Below are 15262 nucleotides of genomic sequence, written 5' to 3' on the forward strand. Positions count from 1 at the left end.
GTGTACCAACTTACTAGTAACCATAACCAAGAACCTCAACTCGCTAACAGCTATAGCTAAGAGTTCAATCTGACTAATAACTCTGAACTATAATACTGGACTCTGACTTTCAAGGTCACATTCATTCAGGACTCAATAAAAACACAATTAGTGCTGCTCTATCGCTCAAAAAAAGGTAATTTGCCTCTTAGGGATAATAAAGACTTACCGTACAGTAATTAAACCAATATCCTGCCATAACACTGACAGCAACATAATTAATATTTCCTATTCATTAGATTACATCAGATTTAATTGTCCTCCAGAGAGGAATGAATGGCAGGAGTACATCATGTCATCAGTGCATTGAGGTACATTGAGAACACAGAGGTCCCATTCATTTCTGTTATACCATAAAATATAATATAAATAATACTATACTGTAATTATCAGATGTTGGAGCTCGCGTTAGAATCGTGCAGCTAACACATACTCAGAACACTTCATTTAGGCTGAATGAATGAACGATGAATGAACGAATGAATGAATTAATTAATGAACGAACGATGAATGATTAATGATGAATAAACGAATGAACAAATTAGTAAACTAATTAATGATGACTGAATGAATGGACAAATTAATGATGAATGAACAAATTAACGAATGAATGAAAAAATGAATGATGACTGAATGAATAAATGAATGAACAAATGAATGATGAATGAATGAACAAATGATGAATGAAGGAAGGAATGAACGATGAATGAATGAACAAATGAATGAATGAATGAATGAATGAATGAGTGAATGAACGAGTGAATGAATGTAGAACTCCGGGGAGCGATTGGGCCTTACGTTGGCGAGGTAGTCGCGCTCCCAGGGCCGGCCGACCCCCCAGGTCTTGCGGGCCCCGTCGAGGGCCCCCAGCGCTGCCACCTTGGCCCGCACCTCAGACACCTCCGAGGGGGGGATCCGCTTCACCACCTGGTGGGCCCACCACCTGAGGTCCAGAGGGAGCACCACAGGATGAGGACGGTCAAGCCTGGGCCTGGTCTGGACACGTGATTCATCACACATACGCATGCACACACACACACACACACACACATACATACACACACAGTCACACATTCCGCACGCACACTCGCAGATACACAAACGCACACAACTTAACACTCGCAGATATGCGCGCACACGCACACTCGCACACAAACTTGCACACTCGGACATACACACACAAACACACACACACACTCGCATATATACATTCACACACACACACACACACACACACACACACACACACTTGCAGTGTTTTCCGAGCTGCTTCCCTGATTGGCTCCGCCCACACGGCGTCCTTACCTGCGGTGCAGCGTCATGGTGATGTCATTGAACTGGGCGAGAGCGGCGGGGGGGTGCGGCCACTCCACGCCGCGGCCGTGGTCAGCCATGTTGCGGGCATTGGCCAGCCGGCGCTCCACCTCCAGGAAGTGGGCCTTGAGCTTGTGTTTCCGGTAGCAACCCATGATGGCGTAGATGGCCCGTAACTGGCGGCAACGCTTCCTCGCTAGCGCCCCGCGCCACACCTGGGGGGAGAGAGAGAGAGAGAGAGAGAGAGAGAAAGAACAGGTGGAGGAGAGAGAGAGAGAGAGAGTGAGAGAGAGAGAGAGAGGGGGTTGTGAGGGAAAGAGAGAGAAAGATAGTGAGAGAGAGAGAGAGAGAGAGAACAGGTGGAACAGAGGGACAGAGAGAGGGAGAGAGCATACTTTGGTTACACTCACTTCTATTAAATCACACCATAGAGATCCTTTCACCCCCCACCCCAAAAAAAAACTGAAGAGTGAACAGACAGAGGAAGAGTGACAACTTAAGAGATGCGCAAACGCAGACAGGTTACAAGATTTATTCATGACACATTTCAAGATATTGAAAAAAAGGATGAAATAAAAGATGAGGAGGAAAAGTTGGTGTGGTGTGTAAGCTCGTCTCTCTGTCTGCGCACGTGTGTGTTTGTGTGTGTGTAGGTCTGTCTATGCGTGTGTGTGTGTGCGTGTGTGTGTGTGTGTCTGTCTATGTTTGTGTGTGTGTTTGTCTGCCTATGCGTGTTTATGTGTGTGCATGTGTGCATGCGTGTCTTTGAGTGTGTATGTGTCTACGTGCATGTGTCTCTACGTGTTTGTGTGTGTGTGCGTGCGTGCGTGCGCGCTTGAGCCCCCCTGCCGGGGCGGAGACAGTCAGACAGACGGAGGCAGGGCTCACTGTAGTGATGGTAACTGGGTCAGAGGAGCTCAGAAACCAGGACGCCCCACCCCAGAGAGGAACGCCACGCTGACGCAACCGCACCGCGGGTTTCATTAATCACCCCAATCAGCACAGGCACACGCACGGACACACGCACACACATGCAGAGAGACACACACACGCACGCACACGCATACGCGCACACACACACACACAGACGCACACGCACACACACACACAGACTCACACGCACACGCACGCACACACACACGCAGACGCACACGCACACACACACACGCACACGCACACACACAGACTCACACGCACACGCATGCAGAGAGACACACACACGCACGCACACGCATGGACACACGCACACACAGACGCACACGCACACACACACACACAGACTCACACGCACACGCACGGACACATGCACACACACACACACGGACTCACACGCACACATGCACACACACAGGCAGAGAGAGACACACACAGGTGTATAAAGACACGGACACACGCAAAGACACACGCACACACAAGCAGACACACATACATGCCAAACCATGCATAGAGACAAGCAACACATGCGCAAACGAAGACACACACATATGTGTAGAGACAGGCACACACCCACAGAGACACACACACACACACAGCTTACCACCTGCAGCAGGGGTTGGCAGATCAATCACTGCCAAGTAAATAAGACTGCTCATCCAGTCGGCTTAACGATTCAGAAGTAAGGTGACACTGGTCCCATGCATGTCAAACATAGGCATGCACACACACACACACACCAACACACACACACACACACAAATGGCCAATTTTAGTTCCCCAATGAACCCCATCATAATAAGACCAGCAGGTCGAAGGAGGTGTGCCTTCATCCTAACTGACTTACGGTAAATTCATCATCAATAAGCCGGTATGGGTTAGGCGGTATGTTACTCAGCGATGCCGCCAGGCAACCTGGGGACATTGGGGTTTGAACCCAAAACCGTTCAGCCCCACAGGGATGATCTACTCGTAGCTCTTCTGAAGATATTCTAGGCATTCTGGGGAAACCCAGGGAGGAATGGAACCCAGTCCTCCAGAGCTGCCACTGAGGTGTGCTAGTCACCGTGAAACCCAACAAGAGTGTTCGCTCCGTCGGAAGGTCTGTCCAAGGGACAGGAATGAAGACGATGCCACCAGTTCTCAGACTACATTCCAGATATCCCATGAACTTAAACTGGGTTTCCAGGACAACTTTAGAGATACAGCATATTTTTCAGATCTGAAGGAATCTAAATTTAAAATAAAGTCTTCTTCAAAACGGTTGAAACAAGATATCACTCGTCAAGATGACTGCAGATTTAGTGTTGGAATAAATTATTTATTTCAACGTCATTATTTCATAGACTTGACTTGAAACTGTGAAACAATCTGTTCAGGATGAAAAGCCAGATAATGCTTTGTCTTGAAGTGCAAAAGATTATTGGTATTTTTTGTTCTTGAGATGAATGTCCTCGTTGAACCAGGTCCATTGTACACTGTTTTATAATGTTGTTCTTTTTTTTGCTCTTATGACTGTTTGATATTGTAAGGTACCCTTGAGTGTGAAGAAAGGCACCCATAAATAAAATGCATTATTATTATTATTATTATTATTATTATTATTATTATTATTATTATTATTATTATTATTATTATATCTCCTTATAGAAGAGGACCTCCCCTTCCCTAGTGGACCCAGGTCCATATCTCCTGAGAAGATCATCTCTCCTTTCCCAGTGGAACCAGGTCTCCTGAGAGAAGAGGACCTCTCCAGAGCTAGAAAGTCTACCAGGCCCTCCTGGACGGAGAGCATGTCCACAGACCAGCAGATGCAGGCCCCTACCTTCAGGAAGTCAATGGACCTCCCCTCCCCCTAGTAAGACCAGGGGCCTACCATCTGGAGTTTAGAGATAGCCTACCTACTGGAGGTAAGTGGCCCTACCCTCCCCTAGTAAGACCTTCTGGAGGTAGAAGGTAGCCTACCTTCTGGAGGTAGGAGGTGGCCTACCTTCAGGAGGTAGGAGGTGGCCTACCTTCAGGAGGTAGGAGGTGGCCTACCTTCAGGAGGTAGGAGGTGGCCTACCTTCAGGAGGTAGGAGGTGGCCTACCTTCTGGAGGTAGGAGGTGGCCTACCTTCAGGAGGTAGGAGGTGGCCTACCTTCTGGAGGTAGGAGGTGGCCTACCTTCTGGAGGTAGAAGGTGGCCTACCTTCAGGAGGTAGGAGGTGGCCTACCTTCTGGAGGTAGGAGGTGGCCTACCTTCAGGAGGTAGGAGGTGGCCTACCTTCTGGAGGTAGGAGGTGGCCTACCTTCAGGAGGTAGGAGGTGGCCTACCTTCAGGAGGTAGGAGGTGGCCTACCTTCAGGAGGTAGAAGGTGGCCTACCTTCAGGAGGTAGGAGGTGGCCTACCTTCTGGAGGTAGGAGGTGGCCTACCTTCTGGAGGTAGGAGGTGGCCTACCTTCAGGAGGTAGGAGGTGGCCTACCTTCTGGAGGTAGGAGGTGGCCTACCTTCTGGAGGTAGGAGGTGGCCTACCTTCTGGAGGTAGGAGGTGGCCTACCTTCAGGAGGTAGGAGGTGGCCTACCTTCTGGAGGTAGGAGGTGGCCTACCTTCTGGAGGTAGGAGGTGGCCTACCTTCAGGAGGTAGGAGGTGGCCTACCTTCAGGAGGTAGGAGGTGGCCTACCTTCTGGAGGAAGAGAACCAGGATGGGGATGAGGGCGGCCCGCTCCTGCTCCAGGCTGAAGAGCGAGCGGGGCGAGCGCACAAACAGCTTGGTGTGGCCGTACGCCACGTCGTCCTGGAAACCGTGCTGCGTGACGATGGCCTCCACCGCCTCCCGGTCCGTGGCCATCAGGTGGTTGGGCCAGGTGTACTCACAGGTCATCTTGTACCTGGAGGGGCCCGGGGGGGCGACAAAGGGGGAGAGTGTTAGGGATGGGGTTAGGGTCATGAACTCTGACCTCGGCAGGAATTACAATACGAAGCTTCTCAGTCTGATTGACCCAAAGCGGTCGTCGTCGGTATCATGCAGATTTCAATTCAATTTTGCAATTGAAAGATAATAATACTATAACATATAATATATATAATATATAACGTAATATTCTGACGTCGGAGCTAGTGGGAGCATCACGCGGCTAATACATAACACTTAATTGAGACAGAATGGATGATTTAATAAGGAATGAATGAATGAATGAATGAATGAATGAATGAATGCATGCATGGCTTAAGGAAGTCACTGGGCCTTCCAGATGATTCTCATTCTAATGTCGGAGCATATTTCTCAAGGTATGGCCCCCAGGTTAAACCCAGACATCGGGGGGGTTCGATCCAACCCGCGTTTCGATCCCCTTTCAAGATTTCTCGTTCAAACAACGATCGAACACGGCGGGGGGGGGGGGCGGGGGGAAGGGGGCGTGACCTCTGACCTGAGCAGGAAGCGGCTGTAGCCCTGGCGGTAGGCGAAGCCGGCTCGGCGCACCCTGACGTTCTCCAGCAGGCCCAGGTACGCCACCTGGTGCTGGCAGCGCGCCGCGTCGAACAGCACCGGGGACTTCATCTCGTTGGGCTTCACGCAGCGCACGTAGTAGGGCTCCTGGAGGGCAGCGAGGAAGAATGACCCGTCAACAAAATGCATTGGAACGCACCCTAAAGGCTGAGTCCTGATCGCAGCGAGCCGGGTTCGGTTCCTGTAGTCCTTTAATGCATGTCCTCCCCTCTATCTCCCATACCTACCTCTCTATCGCAATCTATAATAAACATAAAAAAATGCAAAAATACATATTTTAAAAATATACACTTTATGAGTCTTGAACGCAGTCTGGGGTGGGTTGTTGTGGGTAGGGAGATTAAGGCCTCTTTTTTCTTTAATGTGTTTTGTTTATATAAAGAAGAAGCACTGTAAAAATTACATTTTTGTGGCTTTGAAATGACGCTTATTGACAATTATTTGAAACAAATGACAATTATTTGAAACAAAAAATGAATTATAATATTAATATTATTCACAGCCACATTTACGTGGAGTCGTTTAGTGGACCCTTTTGTCCAGACGCCACTTGAAAAAGTCGAGGAGAGTGGATTAAGGTTTGTGGTGGTCCAGTAGGAGACCATCAAAAACAAAAGTAAATTCTATACACAAGATATAAAAACACACATGCACGTCATGGCAGGTCTTAGTGCAACAGTAATGCAGGGAAGGCAGAAAAGCCCCAATACAATGTTTTCGTTATAATCACCCATTTAAAAGGTATATAAGGGATGGTCAAATGTTTGATTTGTGATTGGGTGAATATTGTTTTGGAATGCTATTACTTGTGAGTGCAATAGCATTCATTACATGTTTTCATTCATAAAATTCTAACCTGACGCTGCAAGGTTTGAATGTGATGAACACTACTGAAAGCTCAGGCAGTTGTAGCTGAGCTCATCATTAAACTCAGCTATAACTGAGTTTAATAATACCAGAGTAAGAGATCATCAAAGGAGTGAGATCATTTCATTGGCCTTAACTACACAACGTTTAATCTTTCATCACTCCGATGAGCAGCCCACTGGCACCGTCTCACTTTGCCAACAGCCTCATTAAACGTGCGTTTAAGGTGTCAAAATATACGACGATGGTTGTCTTGTTTCCTCATGTGACGGGTAAGAGGGGGTGAATAACGACATGATGATGAAGTCGTTAATGCGACTTCATCATCATCACAGGGACAAACCGCCACAGTGGGGAAACTCAAGCTAGCCAAATCTGGCTAACGCTTGGCACAGGACTTGCTAGCAAACTGAGCGCTAGGCATTGTGTCACACAAATCCCTTCACGATTTATGTTTCTTCCACGTTTTTAATGATTCACGAGCTACTATTAGACATCTTTTTTCTGGTTTTGTAAGCCCTCCAGCCCCAGGCTAGGTTTTGTTGACAGTCTAACAGCAGGCCTTTCCAAAATAAAAGCAGGTTACGTCAGGAAGTGAGCGTTGTGCGTCAGTTCTAAACAGAGTCCTGGATTAGCGACAAAACAAACGCTTTGGTTTGGCAGAATTCTCCCTCAAATTCAATATCATTCAAGGACAGAAACACTAATGTAGAACCGAGCATCTTTGTTTTACCCATGTTTTGGTTGAATGAAGAAGGAAAAAAAAGAAGATTGTTTCAGTTTGCCGAGCCAATTGCAGACCTAGAACAAGGTAATGGAGGTCGAACTGGGACAGCCAATCACAGACCTTGCAGCTAAGTTTGTCCACCAGCGCCACGATGGAGTTCTTGAAGAGGCTGGCGGCCGTCTGGGGCCGTTTGGTCACCTCAGTGATGCTCAGACCGCCGTCAGGCCACATGTCCTTCATCACAGGGTCGGTGCTGCCAGGGGAGGAGGAGGAGGAGGAGGCGGAGGAGGAGGAGGACAAGGAGGAGGAGGAGATGGAGGAGGACAAGGAGGAGGAGGAGGAGGAGACGATGATGGAGGAGGAGGAGGACGAGGAGGAGGAGGAGGAGGAAGAGACGGAGGAGGAGACGATGGAGGAGGAGGAGGAGGAAGAGACGGAGGAGGAGACGATGGAGGAGGAGGAGGAGGAGGAGGAGGAGGAGGACAAGGAGGAGGAGGAGAACAAGGAGGAGGAGGAGGAGGAGGTGGAGGAGACGGAGGAGGAGGAGGAGGAGGAAATAGTAGAGGTGAAGGAGGAGAGCAAAGTAAGCAACAATGTGATGGAGGACGAGGTGTAGGAGGCAGTGGAGGAGGCGATGAAGGAGGAGGAGGAGGAGGAGGAGGAGGAGGAGGAGACAATGGAGGAGGGGGAGGAGGAGATAGTAGAGGAGAAGGAGGAGAGCAAAGTAAGCAAGAATGTGATGATGGAGGAGGAGGAGGAGAAAAGAGAAAAATTAATGGTTAACGGTTTGTTACATTTGAAACAAACGGGATGGATAAAATATTAAACTAATAAAAAAGTGCAAGGGAAGGGTCTGAAAGGCAGGCGAGAGCCCAGAGCTGTACCTGTTGAACATCAGACGCTTGAAGTCCTGGAAGAGCAGGTCTTTGTTCTTGTCCAGGAATCCCTCGACCGAATACCTGAAGGAGACAGGAGAGGAGGAAGGGTTAGGATGGGGGGCTAGGACGGAGGGTTAGGACAGAGGACAGAGGGTTAGGATGGGGGGCTAGGATGGAGGGTTAGGACAGCAGACAGAGCGTAAGGATGGAGGGCTAGGACGCATGGAGAGGACAGAGGACAGAGGGTCAGGGAGCAAGGAGAGGACAAAGGAAAGATGGTTAGGATACATGGAAAGAACAGAGGACAGAGGAAGGAGGGTTAGGATGGAGGGCTAGGACGCATGGAGAGGACAGAGGACAGAGGACAGGGGGTAAGGGAGCAAGGAGAGGACAGAGGACAGATGGTTAGGACGCATGGAAAGAACAGAGGACAGAGGAAGGAGGGTTAGGACAGAGGACAGAGGGTTAGGATGGAGGGCTAGGACGCATGGAGAGGACAGAGGGTAAGGGAGCAAGGAGAGGACAGAGGAAGGAGGGTTGGGACCCATGGAGACTGCATGTAGCTCACGGTGAGAAGGAGGCCCCTCGTGTGGGGAAGTGTTTGAAGGCGAACATCTGGATGGTAAAATAGGTCAAGTGTTCCGCGGGATGACACCCAAACCAGGATTAAACCGAGTGAAACGGGTGGTGGGTGTTTTCACAGTCCTGGCAATAACGAAACGTCTGAATTTTAAATCCATTTACTTGTTGGGCCACAACAGGACAGGGTCTCCCACGAGAAAATACACAATAACTAGACAACCCCCTTTAGCATTTGGCAGTTTGAACTTTCAACCGTCAGACGAGGTCTGATATCGGTCATAGCGACATCGTCATTCAGATCACCCACCCAGATAGAGTTATTAGGGCTCCTACTATTGCCAAGGCATGACCCGCCCTACTCTGTCTCTGATTGGCTTAGCCTGAGGAGGGTAGTTAGCTTAAGGCAACACAGCTACTTGGTTAGGTAGATGACGTCAGGAGGCCTAGCCAACCAGAGGCAGAGTAGGGCGAGACAAGCCTTCACCATTATAGGGGGATTTGTATTTCACACCCGGCTTGTGTATAGAACCAAGATGGAACCGGGATGGCCGCTCGGTGATGAGGCCCTGTGTCCTTGTCTCTCCCAAATGAGTCACAGAAGTCAACGATTCCCTGGGGATGGAGGGATTAGCATAGCAGTCAAGCTGCTTAGCATACATTTATGAATAGACGCTGAAACAATAGTGACAGAGCCAGCCTGTGCCCATCTCGTCAGGGAGCACTCCTTCGATCGCGCGGGCGGCAGGCGATAAATGTGAGAGAAAAAAAATACATTAAAGTCTGATTATGCAATCTGATGGACCCGACGAGGGGGGAGAGGATTAGGGGAAAGACAGAGGAAGAGAGGCTTTGTGAATGAACGTTGCCTCAGAGCACCTCTCTCTATCTCTCTCCCTCCCTCTCTCCTCATCTCACTCCTCCTCTCTCTCGCCCTCTCTCTCTCCCTCTCTCCTCCTCTCTCTCCTCGTCTCACTCCTCCTCTTTACCCTTGGATGCTCCCGAACTCTCAGCGCAACCCTTGTTGTGACTCTGCTTCCCCTCTTATTTATTCAAACACACACACACACACACCCACACACACAAACACACACATACACACACACACGGGTATCCACAAACACACACACACACACACACACACACACACACACACACAGACACCCACACAGACACACACGGGCATCCACAAATGTGCATCCTTTTGATCATTGGCTTGTCGTTTTCTAAATTAATCATGCCTATATTAGCATTTCCCTCTTACTCAACTCACAGTTACTGAGCACACACACACACACACACACACACACACACACACACAAGACACACACACACGAGGAGACCCAGAAAGGTAGCCAGGGGAGGGTGCGTCTGACAGATGCGTGACAGATGCGTGCTTCTGGCACCTCTGGCTGCTGACAGGACCTGAACCTCTTCCGGAGAGATCTCTGAGGCAGCAGAGAGGGAGGGGAGAGAGAGAGAGAGAGAGAGAGAGAGAGAGGGGGGTGAGAGAGAGAGAGAGAGGGGGGTGAGAGAGAGAGAGAGAGGGGGGGTGAGAGAGAGAGAGAGAGAGAGAGAGAGAGAGAGAGAGAGAGAGAGAGAGAGAGAGAGAGAGAGAGAGAGAGAGAGGCAAGATGCGGGGAGAGAGGAAGAGGTAGAGGGAGATATAGAGGGAAGGAAGGGGAGGGAGAGAGAGAGAAAGCAAGAAAGTGACAGGGAGGGAGGGGAGACAGAGAGATGCAGAGACAGAGAGAGAGAGGAAGGGGGGGTGAAAGAGAGCAGAGAACAAGAGCAACTCCGTGGCAGAGAAGTACATTTCATCTCAGAGACACCCGCCGTACAGGCTAGCATCTGTATCCGCTGTCAACCTTTTAACCACATCTGGCAGCAATATCAACGCCCTTCTGAACGCACACACATTGCACCACACAATAACTAAAAGTTAGAATAACTTGCCAGTACGTGTTTATATGTACGGCACCTTTATAAGACCTTTAAACAGTTGTAAATAATTTAGTCTAATCCATCTATAAACAATTATTTTTAGGTTTAAGAGATAGCAATCGTCCCAAATGTACAAGTTAACCAAACCCCTAAATATCCCATCTGGGATGAACAATGCAGATTGCATCTCATGTCAAGGACCCTCACACCGGGAAGGTGAGCCAGGGGACTTCAGCAAACAGCCGACTTGTGCAGTATAAAGTGTTATGGTGGGGAGAATGTGATACCTCATAGTAGGTGTATACAACACACACACACAGACAAACATAATCGGACACACACACCGGAGCGCTCGCGCGCACACAAACACACACACACACAAACACACACACACACACACACACACCTTAGGGGAGGCGATGAAAAAGCTGCGTGTGCAGACGGTGATACTGCTGGGGGACAGAGGTGCAGACGATGAGGGGAGGGATGGGGGAGATCATAATACATATAAACAGGGAGGGAGGTGGGGGGAAGGGAGGGGAGAGAGGGGAGGGGAGGGAGGGAGGGGAGAGAGAGAGGAGGGGAGGGAGGGAGGGAGGGGAGAAAGAGGAGGGGAGGGAGGGAGCGAGGGAGGGAGGGAGGGGAGAGAGATGAGAGGAGGGGAGGGAGGGAGGGAGGGAGGGAGGGAGGGGAGAGAGAGATGAGAGGAGGGGAGGGATGGGGAGATCATAATACATATAAACAGGGAGGGAGGTGGGGGGGAGGGAGTGGAGAGAGAGGGGGGGAGGGAGGGAGGGAGGGGAGAGAGATGAGAGGAGGGGAGGGAGGGGGTGAGAGAGGGGAGAGAGATGAGAGGAGGGGAGGGAGGGAGGGAGGGAGGGGAGAGAGATGAGAGGAGGGGAGGGAGGGAGGGGAGAGAGAGATGAGAGGAGGGGAGGGAGGGAGGGAGGGAGGGAGGGAGGGAGGGAGGGGAGAGAGAGATGAGAGGAGGGGAGGGATGGGGGAGATCATAATACATATAAACAGGGAGGGAGGTGGGGGGGGGGGAGGGGAGAGAGGGGGGGAGGGAGGGAGGGAGGGGAGAGAGAGATGAGGAGGGGAGGGATGGGGAGAGAGAGGAAAGAGAGAGACAGAGTAGAGGGGAGAAGGGTCAGGTGAGAGAGAGAGACGGGTAGGAAAGGAGAGGCAGGTTGAGGGGCAGAAGAAACAGAAGTGAACAGGAGGAGAGTGGATACGTGTGTGAGAGTGAGATAGTGCAATGGAATATTAAGACTTCAGAGAGAGAGGGAGACAGAGGAAGAGAAAGGGGGAGAGAGAGGGCGAGGCAGAAACCAAGCCTGTGTGTGTGTCTGGGTGTGTGTGTGTGTGTGTGTGTGTGTGTGTGTGTGTGTGTGTGTGTGTGTGTGTGTGTGTGTGTGTGTGTGTGTGTGTACAGAGTAAATATAGACAAACGTGTAACGTCTCAGGACATAACAGGAGAAGACAGGAAGAAGGGTGCTGTCGCTAAGATGCTGTCGCTAGGGAGAGCAGAGGACCTCACAGAGGACCCCCCCCCCCCCTCCCACACACACACACACACACACACACACACACACACACACGCACACACACACGCACACCACTGTCTCCCAGTGGGAGGACGAGAAGCTGACCGAAGAGAAAGGGAGGAGAGACGATACACGATATAAGTGAACATGAAACCAGATGAAGAAGTTACACGACAAGTTAAGCTACGAGCCCAGACGGGAAACAAAAACCAGAGGAAGTACGACTGGAGCTTTGACGAGACGAAACCATACGGTATGGCATCAAACTAGAACCAACACGGCCTGAAAAGACAAACACTTAACCAGGATGCCAGCGACAAGACCAAACTAGACAAACACAGACTTAATAGATCCCTGAGGGGAACTCTGGGGTTCTCTGCTCTGTTCTCTGACTCCCAGCACCACCAGCACCACCAGCACCACCCGTGAGAGCAGACAGCCCCCGACACTACAGCCCCATGGCCCGTGGCCAGCCAGGCAGACACCACCCAGGCCAGCCCCACCCTAACAGCCCCAAGCATTTCACCACCATTCTGACGCGTCGGAGTGCGGTCTGAGCGCCAACACCCATGCTGGGTGTGGAGGCGGGGTTGGGGATGGGGGTAGAGCCGGGGGTGGGTGTGGGGGTGGAGGCGGAGGCAGGGGTGGTGCTGATGATGGGAACACATCACGTCCATGAAGCAGAAACGTGACCTCGGGGAATCCGAGAGGAGAGCTGACATGACTCTGATTATGGCTGCGTGTGCGAGGTGTGGTTTGAGGTCTGTTTGTCGGATGCGTGCGGACAGCTTTACAGGCGCACATACACGGCCGCGTCGGACAGGAAGTGATCTCATGGGAGGGTATGATGTCACGATACCCATCGTATCGTACCCCCCCCTTAGGATGATAAGGGGGATTGGGAGTACAGTAGAGAACGAACAGGATGCCACCAGAGAGAAGATTAAACAAAATGTGCAGGAGAACACTTGTGGATTAAGATAAGACCGTTTTTTGGATTTATATTATATTTTTTATATTTAAGTTATTTTTTATGAATTTCATTTACATCTTATATTTATACACAACAGCAGAAACGTGGCAGTTATTCTCCAGCATAAAGTCGGAGGAGGAAGGTCACGAAGGCGATGATGGGGGTGATGACGACGACAGTGGAAGAGGAAGGTCATGTGACTCACGTGACGTCTCCGGCGTAATGGCGGATCCGGAAGTGCTTCTGGAACTCCATGGTCTTGTCGGCTGGGGTCAGCTAGAACCGTAACACAACATGGTTAGACAAAGGTGGCACGCAAGTGGTTAAATAGGAGCTTTTCTTAATCTTTCCAGATGTATTACACCAGAGACCTAAAAATAAACCTAGCTTGCATCTCCGCGAGGAAACGATGCCCTCTATAGGTCGTCTGGGGGAACTGCAGTTTGCGGTTAATTTAATCTCCATTAAACCAGATAAAATAATTCGGAGGCTTAAATAAGACGTTAATCACCCTTTTAAAGCGTCGGATCATCGCAGTCATCGTTCTTCTTTTTGACTCATCCCTAACGTTTTATTTTCTAATAACTTCTTTCTAACATTTGTTTCTACATCTGGCTTATGACACCTCCTGCATTAGCTGGGTGAGGCCTCCACCCGGGACAGCCACACGCACAAGAGCCCCCACCGCTGGCGTAATCGCTGGGCAATGGCCTATCGTGACTCTTTCTCTCTCTCTATCCCTCCCTCTCCCCCCCATCCCACCCCCACACACACTGGACAATGTGCAGTTGTGTATTTATTCATTCATTTATTTATTTATTTATTTATTTATTTATTTATTTATTTATTTATTTATGTCTACATCTAGCTGTTTTTATATGCAATTACAATGATGTGCAAATTTGCTCCCTTTTTATTGACTTATTCGGTTGACTTTCAATGTTTGTCCATTTTGTTGTTCGGCAACTGTACAATCAAGAGTCTGTTGACTGACTTCCTGAGCTACCGGATACCTGCATTTCCCCAAGGAGGTTTTAAAAGTTTTAAATCGATCTATCAATCCATCCATCCATCCATCAATCCATCCATCCATCCATCAATCCATCTATCAATCCATCCATCCATCAATCCATCTATCAATCCATCCATCCATCAATCCATCTATCCATCCATCCATCAATCCATCTATCAATCTATCCATCCATCCATCAATCCATCCATCCATCAATCCATCCATCCATCAATCCATCTATCCATCCATCCATCCATCAATCCATCCGTCCATCAATCCATCTATCAATCCATCCATCCATCCATCCATCAATCCATCCATCCATCTATCCATCTATCCCAGTGGAACGCCGCCGACTGAAACAACCCCTGAAACAATCCCTTTGAGACGGGAGCCTTTGACTCAGGGTTAACTCCAGCCCTCCCCTAGCCCGGGCCCCCACCTTGCGGTCGGTGTAGTGGGGGTGCTGTGACAGCCTGGAGCTCATGCTGTCCAGGCACACGGTGTCGGTGACACGGCCCCCACTGAGGCAGGCTTCGTCCAGCATGGACAGGATGCCCTTGTGGTTCTGCTCCACCAGGTCCACGATGATCTGGTTGTTGAAGTACTCGATCTGAAGGGGGCACGGAGAGGGCGGGGGGTTGGTGTTAGTGGTGATGGTGTTGTTGTGGTTCGAAAGAGGAGTAGGTTTGATGGTGCTTTCTTTGTGTTATTTGTTAGACCTGTCTGTCTGTCTGTCAGAGAGAGAGATTACAAAAGGGAGACAGAGAAAAGGAACGAGTGAGCAAGAGGAGTAATGAAATATTATATGGAGATATTAAATACAGGGAGTATAGTGAAATGGAGAGAGACAGTAAGTGAGAGAGATGGGAAAATCAAAATCGTGTGGGAAATGCTGAGAAATGCCTAATGATTTAGAAAGCGTCATGCACTTGAAAAAGGGAGTGAGTGCGAAA

General features: G+C 49.7%; 1 protein-coding gene across 1 annotated transcript in view; it reads right to left on the bottom strand.

Moving 5' to 3' along the window:
- Positions 1-15262, bottom strand: part of myo1g (myosin IG) — a gene marked incomplete at its 3' end in the record, with an annotated part of 36411 nt that overhangs the window by 7155 nt on the left and 13994 nt on the right. Inside the window, exons 12-19 of the mRNA XM_079749344.1 lie at positions 14749-14919; positions 13500-13570; positions 8258-8332; positions 7494-7626; positions 5700-5866; positions 4952-5159; positions 1345-1568; positions 838-982 (exon numbers count right to left, since the gene is read on the bottom strand). Of these exons, the coding sequence (XP_079605470.1) occupies positions 838-982; positions 1345-1568; positions 4952-5159; positions 5700-5866; positions 7494-7626; positions 8258-8332; positions 13500-13570; positions 14749-14919 (1194 nt within the window). The remainder of the gene's footprint in view (positions 1-837; positions 983-1344; positions 1569-4951; positions 5160-5699; positions 5867-7493; positions 7627-8257; positions 8333-13499; positions 13571-14748; positions 14920-15262) is intronic.

Source organism: Pollachius pollachius, assembly GCF_949987615.1.
Source record: "Pollachius pollachius genome assembly, chromosome: 13".
Lineage (NCBI taxonomy): Eukaryota > Metazoa > Chordata > Actinopteri > Gadiformes > Gadidae > Pollachius > Pollachius pollachius.